The 22481-nt window shown below is 50.7% G+C and overlaps 2 protein-coding genes across 3 annotated transcripts; both read left to right on the forward strand.

Moving 5' to 3' along the window:
- Window positions 1–2780: 2780 nt before the first annotated feature.
- On the forward strand, window positions 2781–13035 carry OVGP1 (oviductal glycoprotein 1). Of its 2 annotated transcripts, XM_080648274.1 has the most exons (12): window positions 2851–2981; window positions 3530–3559; window positions 3967–3983; window positions 4107–4171; window positions 4971–5027; window positions 6640–6805; window positions 7261–7385; window positions 8579–8687; window positions 8779–8964; window positions 10293–10409; window positions 10805–10940; window positions 12183–13035. In XM_080648274.1, exons 1-12 carry the CDS (start codon window positions 2957–2959, stop codon window positions 12668–12670), a joined length of 1521 nt encoding a protein of 506 aa, XP_080504400.1. In that variant the 5' UTR covers window positions 2851–2956; the 3' UTR covers window positions 12671–13035. The 2 variants fall into 2 exon arrangements, with proteins under 2 accessions (XP_080504399.1, XP_080504400.1); XM_080648273.1 differs by having other exon boundaries at window positions 2781–2981; window positions 3967–4171.
- A 3045-nt stretch (window positions 13036–16080) lies between these two features.
- On the forward strand, window positions 16081–22393 carry LOC308237535 (pepsin B; the record flags this gene model as incomplete). Its single annotated transcript, XM_080648275.1, has 9 exons — window positions 16081–16136; window positions 16713–16869; window positions 17757–17874; window positions 18376–18494; window positions 19180–19379; window positions 20468–20590; window positions 20963–21110; window positions 21915–22013; window positions 22241–22393. The coding sequence occupies 9 exons, from the start codon at window positions 16081–16083 to the stop codon at window positions 22391–22393; spliced, it is 1173 nt and encodes a 390-aa protein (XP_080504401.1).
- Window positions 22394–22481: the final 88 nt, after the last annotated feature.

The raw sequence follows: 22481 nt of genomic DNA on the forward strand, positions 1-22481 counted from the left end.
GTCATCCCTGAATGAAGCCGAGGTCATTCCTGGGCATCCATTGTTGTATCTTGGCATTTTCCTCAGCATTATCAGTCCCTTCTGGAGGCATGAAATGGTTAGGTCTGATTTCCAGCCTTGCCCACTGCAACAGGATAGGAGCCCGGAGGACTGACCCTGGCGCAGGTGAATGAGGTTCAGATAGGCAAATGTGGCTCTGTGATGGGTACAGCATTAATAGCCAGTGCCCCTGGCAGGAGTCTGGGTAGAAGGGCATAAACCGAGTGTGAAATCTCAGTGATGTGGAACCTGGGGGTGAGGAGGGGGTGGTGGTGAGGGGAGGCTCAGAAGAAGAGAAGGGTAGGCATTCTACATCAAGGAGGTCTTCAAAGACAGTCAACAAGGCCCCAGAAGCCTGGCAAGACTGAGTGAGGACCCAGGGCCTAGGAAACAACTGCAGTGCCCACAGCATATAGATCAGGAAGAGAAATGAAAGCAGAGACCTAGTAACAAGAATGAGGGCACATGGGCAAGAAACTGCAACCACTCAGAGCAAGGTCCCTAGAGTTGGAAGCCACACCAGGGGTCACCTAACCAACGGCACAGGTTGTTGCCAAGCCTGATCCACAGTTGCTCTCAGAGGCTTAATTATCTCCTGACTTAGGTTAGCAATAGCCTAAGGATGGAGGGTGGGCTGAGTGCGCAGGTGGGACGCCAGTGGCCCCGGTGATGGTGCCGAGCAGGAATTCATCTCAAGGCAACAAAAAACTCATGTTTTCCCCATTACACCCATCCAAGAAAGATGAGAGACACACACACTTCTGCAAGAGAGATCACACACACACACACACACACACACAAACACACACACGCACACACACACTTCTCCAAGAGAGAGAAAGAAGGACACACTAGCCGAAACCGGTTTGGCTCAGTGGATAGAGCATCGGCCTGCGGACTGAAGGGTCCCGGGTTCGATTCCGGTCAAGGGCATGTACCTTGGTTGCGGGCACATCCCCAGTGGGAGGTGTGCAGGAGGCAGCTGATCGATGTTTCTCTCTCATCGATGTTTCTAGCTCTCTATCCCTCTCCCTTCCTCTCTGTAAAATATCAATAAAATATATTAAAAAAAAAAAAAAAAGGACACACTAGTTCTTGGGATGTTCACTAGAAGCCCTTTAAGAGCAGAAACCGTTGTATTAGATCACTTGCATTAGATACTCTCGGAGTGCCTAGCAGGGCCTGGCACATGCTCAAGGATTATTTGTTGAACAAAGAGAGTCACAGTCTGTATTAGATGGGCACCCCATGAGGCTCTCCCAGAGTTTCGGTGAGACGTCCTCGCCCTAAACATTCTATGCCCTTCATTGTTTGTATTCCGTGATAGCCAAGCAAAGTGCTGATAGAAAAGTTGATCCCCCTGGTTTCTTCATACTGGAAGGGAAGCAGATCCAGCCACTAGTCATCGTTACTTTTCTGTGACATGTACTGCATTGACATCTGGTTAGTACCTTGGTGACATGCGGACTAGTTGAGAGTGACAGTCTCTGAGCATGGACACCACATTCTCCCCACTGGCTCATCTACTGGCTCAAACACTGTGGATCCAGACATTCAGGTTTTATCTTGAGAAATTGAAGCATCTCCCAGCATTGGGTCTATTTCACTGCGTGGCTGCCACCCGTGACTACCGAGTGATGTCCCTGTTTGTATCAATCTCTGCCCTCTCCTGACCAACATGCTTCATGTCAGCTGATGTGTATCATCAGGTGTGAACTGTTATTCTTCTAACAAAGTGCAGAATGAGCTACTGTATCGTGTCCCCTCCAACCATGTATATTACCTGCCTGATGAGTGTCAGCAGCTGAGTGTGAGAACCCTGCTCCACTGGGTAGCTCATCTGGCCTCCCCAACAACAGCCACCATTCCCTGAGCCCTTATCTACCCAGCACTGACCTAACACTTTCCAGACATTATAGCTTCCATTCCTCTAAAACCCTATGGAGTAAGTATGAGCTACCATTGCCATTTTATGAGTGTGGAAGCTGAAGCTCAAAGAGCTAGGTTACTTGCCCAAGATGATAAAACTTTTCATCGGTAACACTGAGATTCAAACTTTGGTCTGCCAGAGTCGCCAGCTGGGACCTTAAAACTTTGCATGCACTGCTTCCTGTTGTGGAGTGAGTGCGAGTGAACGACCTCAGGAGCCCAGACCAAATTAAAATTTAGGGAGCCTTTATTAGCAGCCGGCCGGCGACTGCTCTGCCTTTCTCCACACAGGGAGTCCAGAGAGCAGCCCCGACCCTTTGTGCAGGACCACTTTTAAGCACATTAACCGCATCCTGTTTTTGCAGAGCAAGTAACCCAAGACAAAACAGTTTTTCCTAAGCAACGTCAGGATCATGCCATTGACGACCATGTTATTCACAGGGTCATCCTGTTCTTCAGAAAGCTGACAGTGTTCTATGAAAGAAGGCCTACGTGCTGGGAAGGGGCCATAAGACCGTATCTCAAAGCCTGGCCTGGTGTCAGCACTGACAACTCTATCTGGAGCATAGTCCACGGCCTCTCTGGAATGGGAGTAGTAAGCATGCTCAGAAATTCCCACTCTCCAACACTTCCTAACAGCAATCTTACAGCAATGGAATGACTGTCCCCAGGCAGTGTTTCCCTCACACTCCGTCCCTGGGGCTGAATACCAGGAAGAGGGGCTGACAAGCCCTGCCCTCCCCCTGACCCATGGTGCCAACCCACTCCTGTCACTGTCTGATGTAGCTTTGCTTTGTTGGCTCTGAGAACCGGAGAGGGAGGACAGGCGTGCTGGGGTCGCTGTGACTCTGGGCAGCAGCCCATTCATTCATCACTGTCCCTGCTTTGCGTGTGAGCAGCTGGGCCGTCCAGTGCTATCCCACGGTTGTCCCTGGAAGCTCCTATAAAGGGGCCTGAGCTCTGGTCTCGCAGCTCCCAGACCGTGGACATGGGGAGTCTGCTGCTGTGGGTCGGTGAGTGTGTCACTCATCCAGGAGGTACCAGGCTTCATCAGCCTGTCACCCCCCTGGGGCCAGGAGGCAGCCTGGGCCCCCAGTGGCCCGGATTAGAGAGGGGCGGACGGGACATAGTGAAAGGCCAGAGGGGCCCAGGGGGAGTTATGAGGGAGTGGTTGTCAAACCTGGCTGCGCGGTAAACACTTTTATGTCTGGTTTCCACCTCAGACCAGTAACATCAGAATCTTGGTGGGGAGGAGCCCGGATGTCACGTCTTTTCCATTGGCATGCTGCGAGCTTTCCCGGGACTCCTGAAAGTCCTGGTTGTCCCCGTGCCCAGCATGTGTGTGTAGCTACGGGGTGTTCACCAGAGTGAGAAGGCATTAGATAGGTCTGGCCCCACTGACTCAGCTTAGAGACAAGAAACAAGCAAATGAGCAGCTATGGTGCTGGGCCGGTGGCGGCTCTCGAGGGCTGGAGGTGTGCTGGGGTGTGTCACTCCCTCTGGGCTATGAGCTCTGGGCGGGCACTGACCTGTGTGCCATCCCTTCCTTTGTTTGCGGCAGGACTGGCTCTTGCGCTGAGACACCAGGATGGTAAGGAAATGGAGTCCCTCTCTCTGGAGCATTCCCTGGCTGAGCCGTGCTCTGCGCTGCGTCCCCTGTGTCCTCACCCTGCCCCGGTCCTGTGTCAGGGTCACTGACCCAATCCAGTTCAGCAGAGGATTCTGTCACCTGCTGTTGGTGTCACTGTCTGTGTGCTGGGATCCAGACCCGAAAATCTGCTCTGACTAGGATTTCCCAGGCCATTCTTTTCCCTCTGGGACCTCAGCCGTGGGGGGGGGCCTCCGTGTAGCTTTGGGGTGTATGGCTGTGTGTGTGTATGGGGGTGGGGGGTGTGGCAGTGGCCTGGCCTCTCGGGCTGTGTCCACGATGCTCTGTGGAAGCTGAGCCCCCTCCCCTCCCTCGGTCTCTGTCGACTAATGTATGCTCTCCCTTGCCAGGCGCTGCCCACAGACTGGTATGTTATTTCACCAACTGGGCACACAATCGACCCGGCCCTGCCTCGGTCTTGCCCAGTGACCTGGACCCTTTTCTCTGCACCCACCTGATATTTGCCTTTGCCTCAATGAACGACAATCAGATGGTGGCTAAGGACCTCCAGGATGAGAAAATCCTCTACCCGGAGTTCAACAAGCTCAAGGACAGGTGTGTTCATATGGGGCGTGGCGGTCGTACTTTCAGATTTTACAGATGGAAGAGAATTAAGACACCCCCCCCCCTTTTTTTGGTTAATCCTCACCCAAGGATATTTTTCCATTGAATTTTTTTTGAGCGAGTGGAAGCGAGTGAGGGGGGTAGGGAAGAGAGAGAAAGAGAGGGGGAGAGAGAGAGAAACATCGATGTGAGAGAGACACATTGATTGGTTGCTTCCCGCATGGGGCCCAACCGGGTCCAGGGATGGAACCTGTAAACCAAGACTCTTCAGTGTATGGGCTGATGCTCTACCCACTGAGCAGGGCGAGAATTAAGCCTTTTGTTATTTGTCAGCGTTCCTCCATTCTTCTGGTCTGAGCCTCCCCTCAAGCAGGACTGCAGAAGGTCCCTGAGTTGGGACTCGCTGCTGATAAACACCCTGAGCTTTTTCTTCGCGGTGGCTGTTACCTCTGTCTGAATGTCCTTCTTGCTCTTCTTGGCCTGGCTACCCCCAACTCTCCCTTTAAGGCCAGTGGGGAGGATTCCAGGCATTTATCCCAAATGCTTCACAAACACCTGCGTTTTAATTGCCACCTTTCACCTGCAACCCCCAAGTTGTGAACCCCTAAGGGGCTTCCTGGAGGGCGATGCCTGTGGGTGGGTGATGCCCCTCTCTTCTCCTCTGTTCCCCTTTCCTGTGCTCTGCTCTGCTCCTTCCCTCCTCCTGCCCTTGCACTTCCCCTCCCTCCCACCCCTACTTCACATTGTTCCCCAATGAATGCAGCTGCCCACTGACCTCCCCACATCGTAGGAACCGGGAGCTGAAAACTCTGCTGTCCATCGGGGGCTGGAACTTCGGCACATCGAGGTGAGACTTTGCCGTCCCCATCTTCTCTCCGGGCGGGGGTGATGGCGGGTGGGAGGATGGTGCAGGCCGGTAGGAGCCAGGACAGGTGGGGAAGCCAGAAGAGCTAATGCAGACACTTGGCCCAGGTCCTGATCTGGCCCTGGACTCAGGGGCCCCCTGACCTCTCCCAGTGAGTGAGACACTCAGGGAAGTTCTTGCAGGTGATGGGAAAGGGGGTGGGGAAAATGAGGGGCAAAATGGGGTCCTCACAATCGTCCCCCAACCCTTCATAAGAGGCAGGGGTTTTGTCTCGGACTGGGGAGGAGTCTTGTTTAGGGCAAGAGGAAGAGACCCCAACCCTCGCAGGGCCTGAGTTTCCTCACTTTACAAATGGATATTTACAAATATCCACCTCAAAGGGTTGTCCGGGGTGTGGGGGTGTGGGAAGGAAGTAGCGTAAATGAAATGCCACACATAGGGCCTTGGCACATGGTGGCAGCTCTGCGGCGCCCCTCACCCTCCACGAGGCAGCGTGCAGGTGAAACACTGCCTTCGTGTTCCCTGAAGGAGCATTTCCCCAATTTCATGGCTGAGGCCTGTGGTAGAGGCCACCCTGCCTCCTCGCCTGGGAGGAAGGAACCGCAGGAGAGGGTGACCTGGCCGCCTGGGAGTGCGAGGATGCACCTGTGTGGACAGTGGAGGGAGGACTTGGGATGTTGGGTGAGAACTGGCTCCGCCCACCCAGGCCACGCCTCTCCATCTGTGGCCACGCCTCTCCCCCTGTGGCCACGCCTCCCCCAGTGGCCACGCCTCTCCCTCTGTGGCCAGGTTCTGAGCATTGGCCATTGCAGACGCTGGACCAGGAGCTTACACACAAGAGGCCTCAGAGTGGTTGTTTGCATTCCACATTTGCAGAAAAGAGAGCAGGAGTGGGAGGTATTAAGGAACCTGCCATATTTCATGCAGGTGTCCCTCCGTGATCACCTGGCTAGGAGGTGGCCTGCCTCACCCTGAATTTGGCTGTGTCAATCAATGTACACAGAACTAGCCCAGAATTGCTTAAAGTTCAACTCCCATAAATTAGTTTTCCAACAACGAAGAAAAAAAAAAATAGAAAATCATCAAACAGCCAATGAACAAAAGAGCCAAGAGGCCAGAACCCTTATCAGAGCCTGGGCCTCTGGAACCTCGTTTTGCAGCCCAGGCCCCCATCAGCTCCGAGATCTCTGTGGAAATGCTGGCCCTTGGCTGGGGTTCCCTCCCTTAGTCAGGTCAGGGAGAGAATGTCCGCTCTAGGACAGGTGGTGGGGATTGAGTAGTTCCCCAGGAGGGCACAGCAGGGGCAGAGTGCCTGGCCTGTGGGCACCTGTTTTCTGCAGCCGTTGACATTGAGCCCGCTTTGCACCCCAGGCCGGTGCTGCTTTTGTGTCTGCCTGAATCCCCATTCCTGGGTACTCAGCCCTGGGGCTGGGAAGGAATTTGAAGACCGTTTGAGATTTTCAAAGACCTGCCTTCCTCTCCTCCAGCCACATCCCTGTGCCCTTCATGGGGAGAGGGACCAAGGGACCTTACAGGAGGTCATGGTTCTACAGAGAGAGCTCCTTGCCACCCGCCCCTCCCCATCTGCCCGCAGGTTCACCACTATGCTGTCCACATCCGCCACCCGGGAAAAGTTCATCAGTTCAGCTATATCCCTCCTGAGGACACACCACTTCGATGGTCTGGACCTCTGCTTCTTGTACCCTGGGCTGAGAGGCAGCCCCACGTATGACCGGTGGAATTTCCTCTTCCTGATTCAAGTAAGGCCAGGCGGGCAGCTCCCGAATCTGGAAACGATTCTGCTTTGATCACAGGTGGGCTCGTGGCATAGGAGGAGCAGGAGGCCAAGGGCAAGGGCAGGAGAGCCGTCAGGGAACGTTCCTTTCCTGCCACCTCCTTAGAGGTGTGGGACCAAAGAGCTGTGGGTGTCCTGCGGTGGCTCTTGCTCTGTCGTAGCCAGCGCTTACCCCAGGCCTCCCGCCCAGGTGATGCCTTCTCTGGGCAGCTTCCTGGACTCCTGCAGGCAGGCGGTCCGACCCCTTGCTCCGGAGCCTGCCTGCCACCCTCTATGCAATCACTTACCGCTAAAGGACCTGTGGACAGGGCCTGCGGCAACTCACCTTTATGCTTCCTGGTCTATAAAAGCTCCTGGGTGATGTCCTCTTTCCCTGACTGTTTTGCCTGGTTCTCTGCGTCTCCCTCTCTCGCTTCCCAGGAGCTGCTGCTCGCCTTCCAGAAGGAGGCCCAGCTCACCCTGTGTCCAAGGCTGCTGCTCTCAGCTGCCGTCTCGGGGGACCCGCAAATCATCCAAACGGCTTACGATGTGCCCGGTCTGGGAAGGTGAATGGGTGCTGCCTCGGAGGGCAGGACATTGAAAGGCAGGAGGCGTTTCGAGTTCAGACCCCAGGCCTGGGGTGGGGACAAGGATTGGCTCCATTAGCCTCAGCTTTCTTTAGGAGTCAGAGTGAGGTGATGTGGTACCAGCCCCCACACCATCATGGGGAGCGTCTCTGTGTAGCCCCTTGCTAGGTCTCTCGGGAGAGAGTCCAATGAGCCTGGCCTCTGCTGTCCCAGAGGACACCTGTGGACACTGGCCGTTTGGCAGATGGCTGGTATTGAGAGGCAGCTGAGTACCAACCACTGACACAGAACCAAGACTGCGCAGGCCCAGTCGGGCCCAGTTTGCAGAGCAGGTTCCACAGCCAGACAAAGAATAGCTCGTAACTCCTTCTGAACGGGCCAGCTCTGGACTAATTCGCTCAGATTTCAAGAATTTAGCATTTACAGAAGGGAAACGGAGGCAGATGCAGAACAAAGAGAGGCTGGGGTGCTTCTGTGAGTGGTTACACCAGGGAGTGTGGTTTCAGTGTGAGCAGAAGGGGGTATGGAGGGTGTTAGTCTTACAGCCAGGCAGGGCTGAGGGGGTCCTGCCTTCACCAGCTGGGTGACCTTGGGCAAACTGGTTAACCCACCCAAGTTTCAGTTTCTCAGCTTTCAATCAGAGACAGTCACGGTACTTGGAATATTAGCCGATGGAAATGAAATGAGATAAGCCATGTAAACCCTTACACCAGCGACCTGGTAAGGGCTCAATTACACTTGGCCACTAGGACAGCTTTCCGGATGAGGTGGATTTCAACATCCTTTGAATTGCAGACGGACAGAAGCCCTCTCACTGCTGTGAGACAGTACTGTTTTACTCACGTCAGTCTCTGCAGACCTGTTAGTACATGTGTCAGGCCTGACTGCCTTTGTTTTCTTGTCTGAGTCCTGCCTGTTTCCATGGATATGCTCAGGATGGCATCGGTCCCCAGGCACAGTGGTCCCTACCTAGTAGTTTGTTCTAGTGGCAGTATCTTAAGTGGATGGCCCAGTATGGGCAGGCCCATCAGGCAGAAATAGCAGGGAAGCTTGGGAAGCACAGCTAGTTAGCTAGTTAGCTACTTAGTTGGCTAGTTAGCGCAATGATGGTCTGACTTAAACACCTAGCTAGCTCAAACCGAATACATATTTCCTCCTCCTGCCCATTATAGGCTCCTGGATTTCATCAATGTCTTGACTTTCGACATACATGGGAGCTGGGAAGAGTTCACAGGGCACAACAGCCCCCTGCACTCTGAGCAAGGAGACCCCAAATCTGTGGTAAGAGAAGGGAAGGTCTCAGAGGCAGCCGGACCTCTGCCCCGGGGCTCAGGCCATAGTAACAGGAGGGTTTGTGATTTCCTACGTGCAGGCGTATGCCATGGATTACTGGCGGAAGCTGGGGGCCCCCTCTGAGAAGCTTCTCGTGGGGTTCCCCACCTATGGGCGGACGTTTCACCTCCTCAAGGACTCTGAGCATGGGCTGCAGGCAGAAGCTGTGGGACCTGCATCTCCAGGGAAGTACACCAGGCAGCCTGGCTTCTTGGCGTACTATGAGGTGACAGGATAGGGACCTCTGTCTATTAGTTAAGGCTCCCCCACCTGCAGCATGGGCAAGAGTAAGGTCAAGGGGCAAAGGAAGGGTGAGGGCTACAGACAGGATCGAGAGGTAGTTTACTGGGGCAGGGGAAAGCCACTCTCTGGGATCGTTTCCTTGTCTTCAGGGAAGTTATTTGAGTCCTTTGTAGGGGATGAGGGGCTAGGTGGAATCTGAATAAAGGGGGACAGAAATTTCACTCTTAAAAAGAATCTTAAATGTCATACACGCCAATCCTGACTTTCTATATGGCCTAAATAGAATTAACATTTGCTATATATGTAACATTTCAAACATTTGCAAAGTAAAAGAATAGTGTGACCTCCTCTCCCTGCCGCCGCTACCACATACCCCTCACCCTGTTTCACTGATTAATCTCTCTTGGCCAATCCTGTTTCATCTCTGCTCCCTGACTCCCTCTCCACTATGAGATGATTTTGAAGCAATTCCCCAAATATCCTCTACCACAGAGTCTTTCTCCTCTACCCCAGTTCCACTTCCTTAATCCCAGTCTCAGCAAAGCTTGCTGTTTTGTGGAGCAAAGACACAAAGACCCAAGGGAATGTAAAACCCAAGAGGAGACAATGAGAGGCACAGAGTGTGGCTGTAGGATCGGGAAGGGTCTTGTGGAGCAGGTAGAATCCTGATGGGCAGGAAGGACAGGGCGGGAAGGACCTCCCAGGTAGAACACAGGACAGCAGATGCAAGGGTGCCAGAAGGAGAGTTATAGCTTTGCCTAAGTAGTAGTGGCGGGGCCAGTGTCTCTCCAGTCTTTGCTCTGTGCCGACCTGCTGGAATGTTTTCTGGATTGAGTGCAACAACCGACTTCTCTTTGCCTTTGAGAACTTTAAACTCAACAGAGGTTAAAGGCTAGTTTGATAACTACCTAGTTGGGGTAGTTTGTCCTAATTTCTAATGAACAGAGTAGAGACTTGTTCATGAAAACTCTTTGAAAACAATACAGGTTTGGTCAAGGGTCAGGTGTGCTACTGTTGGTACATTGGTATTGGCATTATTCACCAAACCCAGGGTGGGTTTCTTAAGGAAGTCATCCACCTTGGTTCTCTTTCTATCTTTTCCATCATGGACACTAGAGGAAGGAATGTGTAATAGCAGGAATTTACTCAGAATAGATGGGAGGTCCTTTGGGAATGGCTTCTCCACACCCTCTTTGGTCTACTTTCTCACTCCCTGGTGAGGAATTCTTTATTCCTGGGCAAGGAACAGTGTGTCTGCTGGTGCTTCTCTCTATGGCCCTTCACAGAACTAACCTGCGATCCCCCTGGCAGATTTGCTCCTTTCTCCAGAGAGCGAAGAAGTGCTGGATTGAACATCAGCATGTCCCTTATGCCTACAAGGGGGAGGAGTGGGTCGGCTATGATGACGCCATCAGCTTCAAACACAAGGTGAGGCCTTGGTTCTTTCTTGATCCAGCATATAGTTTTCCTCTGGCTGCCACGAGGTCCTTGTCTGTGCTGTGTGTGTGTGTGCGTGTGCATCTGCGTGCACTGGGTGGAGGATGAAAATGCGAGGGTAATGATGTTGGGTGAGTTTTAGGCATACCTGAACTAAGTGGGATTTCCAAATTCCATCTAAACCAATCCTCTTATTTTGAAGAGAAGAAATCTCAGTTTCTCAAGATCCCATAGCTAATAAGTGGTAGAGGCTTGATTCAAATACAGGCTATTCGCCTACCCATCCTGCTGTATTGCCTCCCGGGAGACCATCTTCTGTTTTTTTGCCACTGTGTTCAATCTGGAGGGTGGCCAGTATAGCAGGTTGACTGACTACTCCTTTGCAGGCATTGTTCATAAAGAAAGAGCACTATGGGGGGGCCATGGTATGGACATTGGACCTGGACGACGTCAGGGGCACTTTCTGTGGCACTGGCCCTTTCCCCCTTGTCTCTGTGTTACAGAACCTCCTGTTGCAGGCTGGTAAGTAGCTGTGACCTGGAAGCTGGGGTGGGAGGTTGTATAAGCAGGTACTGGGTAGGTCCCTTCTGTTAGATCTAAAGGCTTTGGTGATGCAACGTGACATTGAGAAAAGAGAATGAGCTTTGATTATTCTCAGGCCAATCTGTTTTCTAATCTTGGTTTGGATGTGTGCTCCACTTGACCGCTCTGAGCTTGGTTTCTGTATCTGTAAGATGGGAATCATCCTTATACTCCTGGCATTATTATAAGAACTGAATGAGATATGGAATGAAATCCGTGCTGGCTCATAGTTAGCACTCAGTATATGTTAGTTTATTTCTCTATTTGTTTTTATCTCCTGCTTTCATGGCCAAGGACCAGAAAAGGAAATTAATTTCTTTGGCTATCTCTTTGATTGTAGAGCCTTCCCTGGCAGTTAGGAGATGGCCTGGCATGCTAGAGCTGATGGTTGATTGTCCTCATTTTATGGATAAGGAGCTTAGGGCTCAAAAAGGTACCACAGCTATTCAGGAGTGCATATGAAACTCCAACCTGATTCTTTATGATATACTGTCTAGAGCAACTTTCTTTCTTTCTGTTTTTTAAAATAGTTTTTTATTGCTCTTTAGAGAGAGAGGAAGGGAGAGGGATAGAGAGATGGAAACATCGATGAGAGAGAAACATCATCCATCGGCTGCCTCCTGCACGCCCCCTACTGGGGATGGAGCCCACAACCCGGGCATGTGCCCTGACCAGGAATCGAACCAGTGACCTCTTGGTTCATGGGTCGATGCTCAACCACTGAGCCACACCAGCCAGGCCAGAGCAGCTTTCTTGACCTCAACGCTGCTCCTGGTGCCTCCTACACTGGGGGACACAGGAGGTTTATCCTTGAGGACTCAACAAGTAAATAACTAGGCCATGGGGGCAAGGTCTTGCTGAAGGTGCTGCCAGAGAAGTCAGAGTGAGGGCTCAAGGATAGAGAATTGGCAGGCTCCTTCTTGGGGTCATTCACTAGGAATCTAACAAATCCCCTGAGGGCTCATGGGCACCTGGGATCATGTTAACATGATGGGGTGGGGGAGCAGGGCTTCCGTGTGATGGGATTTTATCTGTGTCTTCAAGTACGTGCATTGTGGGATCCTCCAATTTTGGATTTGGGGAGCAGGTACTTCCACCCTGGAGTGGTGCTGGCCCTGCTAATAGTTATGGAATGGGAAGGAAGGGGTAGGACTCTCATCTTTTTCTGATGATTTTCTGTAGAGTCCAGTTCAACTTTTTCACCAAAATTTTGGCCCTCATCTGCTATGAGTTCTTCAAGCACTGGCCCTGGAAGGCTGACTGTGACCAAGGCACTGCCCACTGTTTCGGGGATTTTGCTCTCAGGAGGAGAGGGTGTGGCCACTGAGACCCAGAGAAAGACTGAAAATATGACTACAATCCCCAGAGGTGGGATCGTGACCCCTACAAGGGGAACTGCATCCTTTGTAAAGCACACTGTAGTTCTACAAGGGAAGACTGAGACCCCTGGGGAAAAGACCATGACCCCTGTGACCCCTGAACAGATGACTGTGACCTCTGGGCAACTTCAGACTGAGACCTCTGGAGTGAAGATCATGGTCCGTAGAAGGAAGGCTGTAGCACCTGCAAAGATGACTATCCCTTTGGGAAAGATGACAGTCGCTCCCGAGGGGAAGACTAAGACTCTAAGAGGAGAGCATTTGACATCGGAGGTGGACACAGACCCCTGATAGGTTACTTTGCTCTTTAGATGGAAGCTGAAACAGGATGCTACCCTCTGACCTGTCACCCAGCTCCCAGGACACTCTTTTTGCCTTGGCGACCCCTTTGTTCCCATTGATGGAAACCATTCTGTCAACCTGATGATCCTTTCAACCAGTCCTCTCTCTCTAAAGAGAGCAAACTCCGCTGTGGATCAAGGAGCCTACACTCTGTTGGTGGCAGATGCTGGGAAAAGCCCTTGTCTTTTCTTCCAGGTCACCTGGCAGAAGCCTCCTGTGCCTAACCATTCATAAACCATTCATGGGGCAGAGCAGGCCCCAAAGCCACAGTGAGCTAATCTCTTCTCTGTTGAATAAACTGGAAGCAAAGAATCCATCCGAGTTCTTTGATGTAATTTATTTCCTTCCTTCCTTCCTTCCTTCCTTCCTTCCTTCCTTCCTTCCTTCCTTTTCCTTCCTTCCTTCCTCTTCCTTCCTTCCTTCCTTCCTTCCTTCCTTCCTTCCTTCCCCTTCCTTCCCCTTCCTTCCTTCCTTCCTTCCTTCCTTCCTTCCTTCCTTCCTCTTTCTCTCTCTCTCTCTCTCTCTCTCTCTCTCTCTCTCTCTCTCTCTCTCTCTCTCATTTTCTTAGTTGACTTTATTGGGGTGACATTGGTTAGTAAAATCATATAGGCTTCAGAGGTACAATTATATAATACATCATCTGTATATTGTATTGTGTGTTCACCACCCAAATCTGAAGTTACTTTCTTTTTTTTTAAATCCTCACCCGAGGATATTTTTCCATTGATTTTTGGAGAGAGTGGAAGAGAGAGGGAAAGACAGAGAGAAATATTGATGTGAGAGAAGCACATCAATTGGTTGCCTCCTGCACGTGCCCTGACCAGGGCCCAGACCAGGGAGGAACCTGCAACCGAGGTACACGCCCTTGACAGGAATCGAACTTTCAGTCCGCAGGCTGACGCTCTATTCACTGAGCCAAACAGGCTAGGGCTGAAGTTACTTTCTTGAAATGACCTGTACGACCCAGTTTCAGCTTCTCCTTTTCAAGGTCACTTTCCCCTATGGCCATTTTTGGAAAGTGGGAGTTGTGTCTAGCCCACACTGACGTTTTCCACTGTGGATTATGTGCTTCTTTCTCTCCCCTGAATAACCTCTCACATCACTTTGGTCAGAACCAGAATCTCTTCTAGAGAAGTTTCCCATAACCCTCAAGGGAGGCTGGGAGAAGGAGTGGGGGAGTTGAATCTTCCAATTATATTCCCTGCTTGGTAAAATCTTAGTTGTCTCTAAAAATATATCTCACCCATTCTTTTCCATGATAAGCGGTTGAGAGGAAGGCAAAACACTGCATTTTGGGGTGTTACCTGCATGCTTCTCCTAGGTCTCCCCCAGAAACACCAATCCTCACTTACTACACATTGCAATCTACCTGTGGGGTGTTTTCCTGGGCATGAAGGGACCCTCAGACGTTAGTATAGACACAGGACCAATTTCTAGTCCTCCCCTCTAGGAGACGATGATGCTCAGAGTGGATGTCATACTTATCACCAATGCTACCATTTCTTTTGAAAGTGTAGTCCCCAAGTCCTAAAATGAGTCTCCAATTAAAATTCCAGTAGTGACTTACCAAACAGGATAGAGAGGGAAAGGCTAGAATGAACCCCGTGGTATTGGAATCAGAGGTATCAATATGAAGTCATGATTCTAAAAGTGTATACAGACCGGTCAATAGAAAAATCGATATAGAAACACAGAATGTGTATACATAATTATATTCCTAGCTTGGACCACTGAGAGGGCCTGGAAACAATGACATTTCAGAAGCAGTAAGCACACCTAATACTCAGATCTTCTAAATTTTGTTTCTCAATAAAAGGAACCAGGGATCCTTAAAAAGACAGCTGACTCTTGGGCTGGGGCAGGGAAGGCACAAGAAAAGACTGGAATATCTTACGTTTCCATAAATAAGGAAGTACTCAAAAATCAATGAGGCCATGTCAGAGGGAGTCAAGAGCCACCCTGAAAGAGTTCCAAATGGCCAAAATTGGGACAATTTGCACAACAAAATAATAATAATGGATTTTAACCCATAGAATAAAGTAAATAGCATGAGTTCATACACTATTGATGAATAACTAAATTAAAAAATGGGGAAGAAGGGACAGCTGCTCCTTAAAATAGAATGTCAGTTAATAAATGTTGAAGAAAGAGTCTAGGGTGTGACAAGAGACTGAGGCACAGATGTGGGGTGGGAGTCTTAGGAACCACTGGCAATGTGACGATTTGACTGATTGACATGGGTGAGAGAGTTGTCTACATCCAGGAAAGTGAGCTGAGGAGAACATGTTATGCGCTTTCGTCACTTTCTAATGTGAATTTTCAAAAAAACCCCACGATTTTTGTAAGTTAGAAATACTGCCAATAGGTGGCAGCAGCATACAGGGTTACATTTTTTTACGTGGACCAGAAAACTTGGTCATTGTAGGCAAATGAATGAAAAAAAAATTTTCCCCATAAAATAAAATATCTTTTTTCCCCATAAAATAAAATATAATATATTTCTACAAAAAAGGGAAAGCAAGTATAAATCTCTTTGTTGTTATTATCATTAAAATTGATAGTTTCATGCACATTGAAGCTATGAGAGCCTGCGTACACCAGGCTTAGAGGAGGCTGTGGTTAGGTAGAGGTTGAGTTCAGACACACCAGAGACTTAGTCCCCCCTCTACCATTTATTGACTATATGACCATGGGGGCGGGGGTAATTTGATGATGTGTCAGTCATTTCATCAGAAATGCAGACATTTACATACCAGGGCCATGTCTTAATTGTCTTTGCACTTCCAGAGCTCACTACGGAGGTGAGCAGAGAGTGGGCATTCAATACATGTTGGCTAATTTGTGAACTGAGACGTTGAATATAAGGAGCGAGAATCATCTATGGAAAGCTATAGACGGGACTGATCAGAGGAAGAGGGAGGAGAAAGAGAAGTAGAGAGTAGACTGCAAATCTCAAAAGAGCACATGCCCTTTGAAGCTAAAGAGCAAACTGTTCTGTTGTTCTGGTAGAAGGTGCCAGCACCCACTTCCCAGTAGACACGGGCACCAGGATCTTTTGTCTCCAGTAAACTTTACATTTGTTATCACATCCTAATCTTTAGATTCCATCAGCAAAGCCACTAATGGCTTTTTAAATAGACCACAGAGTAGATAAAGTCCTTCACGCTTGCCAAAGGGAAAAACAAACAGAATCCATGGAAGTGTAGGGGAACAGGCTGTCACAAAGGTAGGAAAGTCCAGGTGCCCAGAGATGAAAAGTGCAGGGAGATCCGAGTATAAGAGAGGGACCCAGCCTCCCTCTGTGTGTCCCAACACTTGGGTCTGTCACTGTGTCCTGTGTGTTGGTGAAACTCAGCACCATGAAGACCCTGGTCTTGGTCTTGGTTTGCCTACACCTCTCAGAGGGTGTGGAAAGGTGTGTGTTGGGATTCAGCCTTACTGTGAATTCCAGCTCTAAGGGAGCGTGACAAGCTAGGGAAGAACAAAGGGCTGCAGGTCTCTTGGAGAGGCAGTCAGATTGTACCACGAACTGAACACCCACTTGGGGCCAAGACTTGAAATGGATGGATGGATGGATGGATGGATGGATGGATGGATGGATGGTGTGTGTGTGTGTGTGTGTGTGTGTTTGTGTGTGCGTGCGTACGTACGTACGTACGTACGTAAGGGTGGGTTGAGTGTTTTGTTGGCTTAGAAGAATGGACAATCCCTATCCCAAGCTCATAGCAGGCGCTGGGAAGAAACAGTTATTCTCTGGAAATAAGATATAAGCACAAAGCTCCCCAAATATTATGAAGTGTATTTCTGTGCTGGGAACCCAGGAATGACTGCAGGTTAGAACTTGCTAAAATCCCGGAGGATTTCCTGTACCTCGCTCTTCCTGAGCAGAGAGTACTGAAGAGATTTGAAAACTCCAGGTCAGATCATTGAAGAGGTTGCTTTAATGGGGCAAGGTGAAGATCATTCATTTTTTTAACCCCATTCTCTGCAGAATCATTCTTAAAAAAGGCAAGTCTATCCGCCAGACAATGGAGGAGAAGGGCGTCCTGGAGAAGTTCCTGAAGAACCACCGAAAGGAGGACCCAGCCGCCAAGTATCATTTCAACAATGATGCTGTTGCTTATGAACCCATCACTAACTACTTGGATGTGAGTGAAGGTGGAGGGGTGCCACACCCTTGGCTGATAACCATTTAAAAGTACTCATTTATACCCCTCATTAGCTCTGATTTGGACTAATTACTAAACCCAAGTCTCACTTTCCTATGGAAAGTATCTAAATAAGTTATGAGTTGGTAGAATCTAATAGGATAGTAGCTCCCTTTCCTTTCCCCTTTTCTCTCATTACTGGCTCATCTCTCCAAAGCCCCATGTATATGGTTAAGAGACTTACAGGGGTAATGTTCAACTCAATGGAGAGATCCCAGGGAAGTCCTAGCAATGAGCTGCAGGAGAAAGAAGGAAAACACGTGCTTAGCTGGTTTGGCTCGGTGGATAGAGCATCAGCCTGCCAACTGAAGGGTCCCAGGTTCGATTCCAGTCAAGGGCACACGCCCAGGTTCCAGGCTCGATCCCTAGTAGGAGGTGTGCAGGAGGCAGGCGATCAATGATTCTCTCTCATCATTGATGTTTCTATCTCTCTCTCCCTCTCCCTTCCTCTCTGAAGTCAATAAAATATATATTTTTTTAGAAAAGAAGGAAAACATGTGCAAGGCCACTAGGGAAAATCGCCCCCTTTGGAAAGATACACTGGTGTCCAGAGAAAGTATTAGAATGTTCTTGAGGCTACGATGTCTGCTCAGGGCATCTTGACTTACTGGTGTCCCATGGACTGTTCTTAGTAAGATGTTACACAGAGCATCAGAGCTGGAAGCCACTTTAGGGAATCACACATGGGGTGGAAAAATTGTGGGAGAAGCCTCTTATTCCCTTAAGGAATGATTTGGGCAAAATGTGACTCTCAGTGGGTCAGCTTCTTCCCCACCCTTCGGACAAGGCTAAGCTGCGTAATGAGAGTGACAAACCTTTCTTTGCAGGCTTTCTATTTCGGGGAGATAAGCGTTGGGACACCACCCCAAAATTTCCTGGTCCTCTTTGACACGGGCTCTTCCAATCTGTGGGTGCCCTCCACCTATTGCCAGAGCCAGGCCTGCTGTGAGTATACCACCATGCCACCCCTGCCATGGATGGGAGCAGAGTGAGGGGCGGAGTCAGGATTGGCCCAGGTTATCATGTCAAGTACAGAGTTCTTGGTGCATACCCATGATCTCATCCTTCTTAAATTAGGAACCTCTAGAAATCTTGCCCTCAGTCTTGCCAACAGTTTTAGAGAGAGGCAGCAGACATAGACTAAAACTTCCACTTCTTTCTACATTGTCCCTTTCCCTACTCTCTCTCCAGTGGGCCAGAATCCCTGACATTTTTGAGGGGATCCATCCCTCAGGGAATGATGGATTGAAAGGAATTGAGGCAATGTTTGCTGCCTAAGGGGGCAGACTTTTCTGGGGCTAACACAGTTTGTCTATACTGTGAAGGATCCGAGGCTGAGCCCCATCCCAGACTTGGTCTGATGATCCCAGGCCATTGAGAGTATGTTTCCTCCAAGCATTCTGAAAGCAGTGAATGATGCTAATATTTCATTCTGTCTTTCTACAGCCAATCACAACAGGTTCAACCCCAGCCTGTCCTCCACCTTCAGGAACAATGGGCAAACCTACACCCTGTCCTATGGGAGTGGCAGCCTGAGTGTGGTCCTGGGCTATGACACTGTGACTGTGAGTGACGTCCTCATAGCTTCGGAGGTCCTGTGCTTTGGCTCCCATTTCTAAAGCCATAAGCTCCCAGAGAAATCCATGATTACAAGTTAGGTCAAACCTTCCCAGGAGCTGAGAGTTGGAAAAGGCATCCAAGGCCGTCTAATTCAACCTTCCTCCCAAGACAGGCGTTGCCTCCACAGCAGCCCTGGCTGCAGAATGCCCTTTATGCTGTGTTGAAGCTGTGTGTCTTCTTGTGACTTTGTTCCCTGCCCTTCACCCTACCCTCTGCACCCACACAGAACGTCTGCTTCCTCCTCCACCCAACTTCACCTTGGTTATTTGAAGATCCATCCTTTCACTATTTTCTTATGTTTTTATGTCTAACACCCATAGTTTCTCTGCTGTTTTTGCACGTGGACTGCTCAATATAAAACCAGTTGCTGTCCATGGAAATGAAAACTAGAACTCCAGAAAACAACCGCCTTTGCTTCCCCAGCACCCACACTCCTTTTCCTAAAGCATACGTGGTTGGGTGACACTGTTGCCCTTTCGCCTTCCACACCCACACCCAGGAGGGAGCTCAGCATGAAGGAAGCCAGCTTCTCTTCCCAGAACAGGTTCTCGATCCCAGGCCCTGGGCACCTACATCCGGGAAGGGTTTGTCCACGTTGAATTGTTCAGCTGCTCTGTCTGCTTGGCCCAGGTTCAGAACATCGTCGTCAATAACCAAGAGTTCGGCCTGAGCGAGAATGAGCCCAACAACCCCTTCTACTACTCAGACTTTGATGGGATCCTGGGGATGGCCTACCCCAACATGGCGGTGGGCAATGCCCCCACGGTCATGCAGGGGATGCTGCAGCAGGGCCAGCTCACCCGGCCCATCTTCAGCTTCTACTTCTCTCGGTAAGAGGCCTGGCCCCGGGAACAGGTCAGCAAACGAGGCTCCGGGGGGGCTTTGGACAACTCAACATCAGACAAGAGTTCAGGTTGTAGAGTTTTCTGACTCAGTGACTGTAATTTGCTATGCCTTTCTGAAATGTTATAAACACATTTTTGGGGGAATTTTATTTTAAATGCACTGGAAGAATTTTGAATTGTGGCCATAAACCATACAATGACTCTTTTCTTAAAAAATAAGCAGTAGTCCCTCAATATTGGTCCGGTAAACCTGGAGATTGCTGGGAGTGGTCAGCATAACTGCGGAGCCATGGAACAAGCGCCATGAACACTGACCAGTGAAGAGAACAACGAGATGATAATTGTAACGGCATCTCTGGCTTTATGAAGGGTTCTTGTAGCAATGACTTCAAAGGCCATCTTACAATCCGTTGTTGGCCTCCCTTTTCCAGTGAGGAAGTGGAAGCTCAAACAAGTTGTGAATGTTAAGAAAGCTCCCCCCATGTGGGTGTAAAGCTGAGACTCAAACACAAATATCTCGATCTGAAAGCCAGTGCTTTTCCTTCTCCGCCTGGCCTTGAACTTTTGTGACACGCTTCACTCCCTGCTTTTTTTTCTACACACATGATCCTCAGGGAACCTGAAGTCCAAATGCCTTTCGTCCATGACTGGCAGGTGCAGGGTCGTGAACACAACAGACCCAATCCTCTCAGCATTACCTGGTGACCCCCCTGGCCACGACAGAAGCACCCCCATCCCGGCAGCCTTGGCATCTCTGTCAGGCCACCCCAGGTGCTCTCAGAGGGTGCTTTGCCCCAGGCAGGGTGTCTGGGATACTTTTATAGCTTTTTTCCAGGTGCCTGATTTCCAAGTCCGTGTGTCCAATTCTCTGATAATTATTTCCGAGAATAGCTGGGTGTCTCTCTGAGAATTCCCCTTTCCCTTGTACCTTGAGCCGGGTGAAGTCTGAAGAGCACCCCCTCGTTCTGCGGTACCCCTGTGTGGGAGGGAAGGAGAGGGGAGAAGGGAGGAGCGAGAGGAACACCTGACCCATCTGTGTTATGGAAACTCATTCTTGTTACAATTCTTTTCAGCCAACCAACCCATCAGTACGGCGGAGAGCTCATCCTGGGCGGTGTGGACAACCAGCTTTATTCTGGTCAGATCGTCTGGGCCCCTGTCACCCAGGAACTGTACTGGCAGATTGCCATTCAGGAGTAAGTAGAGAAGCAGAGAGTTCCTGTGGATGAGGGACACTCGTGGGGTGTTTCTCTAGCATGACAGCATTTCCTGTTGCTGGCATGGCATGGCTTTCTCGAGGAATCATCAAACCCTCAGGCTGAGATAGACTCTGGCATCCAGTTCCTGCCTTCCAAGAGCTTTCAGCCAGAGCTGGAGGGGTTGCCAGACCAAGAATGAGGGCAACACTCCTGTGACCAGAAAGGCACAGAAGCACGCCTGGGCAGAGGTGTTGGGGATGGCTGCTTCCTGGAAGAGCCAGGCTGCCGGAGCTGTGCGGTTGGTGGATGAGGGGTGGCCATGTTGGTAGCAGATGCTCCTGACTCTCTCGGCACCGGTGTCCCCCTCAGGTTTGCCATCGGTAACCAGGCCACTGGCTGGTGCTCCCAGGGCTGCCAGGCCATCGTGGATACAGGCACCTTCCTGCTGGCAGTTCCCCAGCAGTACATGGGCTCCTTCCTGCAAGCGACGGGAGCCCAGCAGGCTCAGAATGGTGATGTGAGTAACCAGAAGCCATGGGAGTCTCTGTACAGCCAGGCAGGCTCAACACGGGAGCCCGCGCTCAGGCAATGAGGTCATCAGAGGGAGGTGGAAGGGCTGGGTGGGCCCCTGAGCCCCTGACAGGACACATCGGGTGGGAACACAGCATGAATTCTCAATGCAGAGAAGGGTAAGGGGATGAGTAATACCGACTCCATCCAGACTGTGAGTGTGGGACCAGTGGCTATTGGGAGATGCTGTTAGCCCATCGCAGGTCTTAGGAACACGTCAGCTTGGTCTGGCCACTGTCATTTGGCTGCAATGTCATCAGGGCGCAATGCATTTTCCCATTCCACTTGGGTTTCTGTCTTCACCAGGAATACATCTCTGGAGTTTACTCCAAGAAGCCTCCTGGCCCCACTCCTCCTCCTCTTAGCACACGTATCAGTAGTTTGCTTCTCCCTGTGTGCGACAGTCTGGGCCCAGACTAAATCCTGGTTCCCCAGGGTGTGTGTGTGTGTGTGTGTGTGTGTGTGTATCCACGTCTTTTCGCTGTAATTTGTACTTTAATATTTTCTGGTTTAGAAATTGTTGTGGAATGAGCCTAACTCGTTATAGTCATATGGATACAACCCAAGTCTAAGAGCTAGATGCCTGAAAGGAGAGGATTCCAGAAGCAAGAGGGTCTGGTCAGCGTTGTACGGGAGTCAGGCCTGCGGTCCTGGCTCTGAGAGAGTCAGGCACAGTCACACAGGAAAAGGGGGCTCCCCTTCGTCTGGGCTCCAGGGGGCGCTCGACAACTTTGCCTTTTCTGTCTCCCAGTTCGTGGTCGCCTGCAACTCCGTGCAGAGCTTGCCCACCATCACCTTCACCATCAGCGGGTCCCAGTTCCCTCTGCCTCCCTCCGCCTATGTCCTCAACGTATGTCGTCACCCCCAGGATATGTGGTTGGATGGGGCCTACAGCTGTCCCGTATCCCAGCTCACATCTGGGCAGCTATGGGGAATCCCCGGGGCAGGGCTGGGGGTGAACAAGAATTCAGAGACCCCGAAGGGTGCCATGGAATGCAGGGTGGGGGAAGTCCGGGTGGCGGGAGGTCTGTACAGTGCAAATGGTTAGTTATATCCTGGTGTCCCCTGTCCCCTTAGAACAACGGCTACTGCAGGCTGGGGATCGAGGCCACTTACCTGCCCTCCCCCAACGGGCAGCCGCTGTGGATCCTGGGGGACGTCTTCCTCAAGGAGTACTACTCGGTCTACGACATGGCCAACAACAGGGTGGGCTTTGCCTTCGCCGCCTAGACGGCGAGGGGCCGCTGTCTGCACCCCGCGCAGAGCTCACAGCTGTCTGCACCCCGCGCAGAGCTCGCGTGGCTGCGGGCTCACCGCA

Source organism: Plecotus auritus (genome assembly GCF_963455305.1).
Source record: "Plecotus auritus genome assembly, chromosome: 12".
Taxonomy (NCBI): Eukaryota; Metazoa; Chordata; class Mammalia; order Chiroptera; family Vespertilionidae; genus Plecotus; species Plecotus auritus.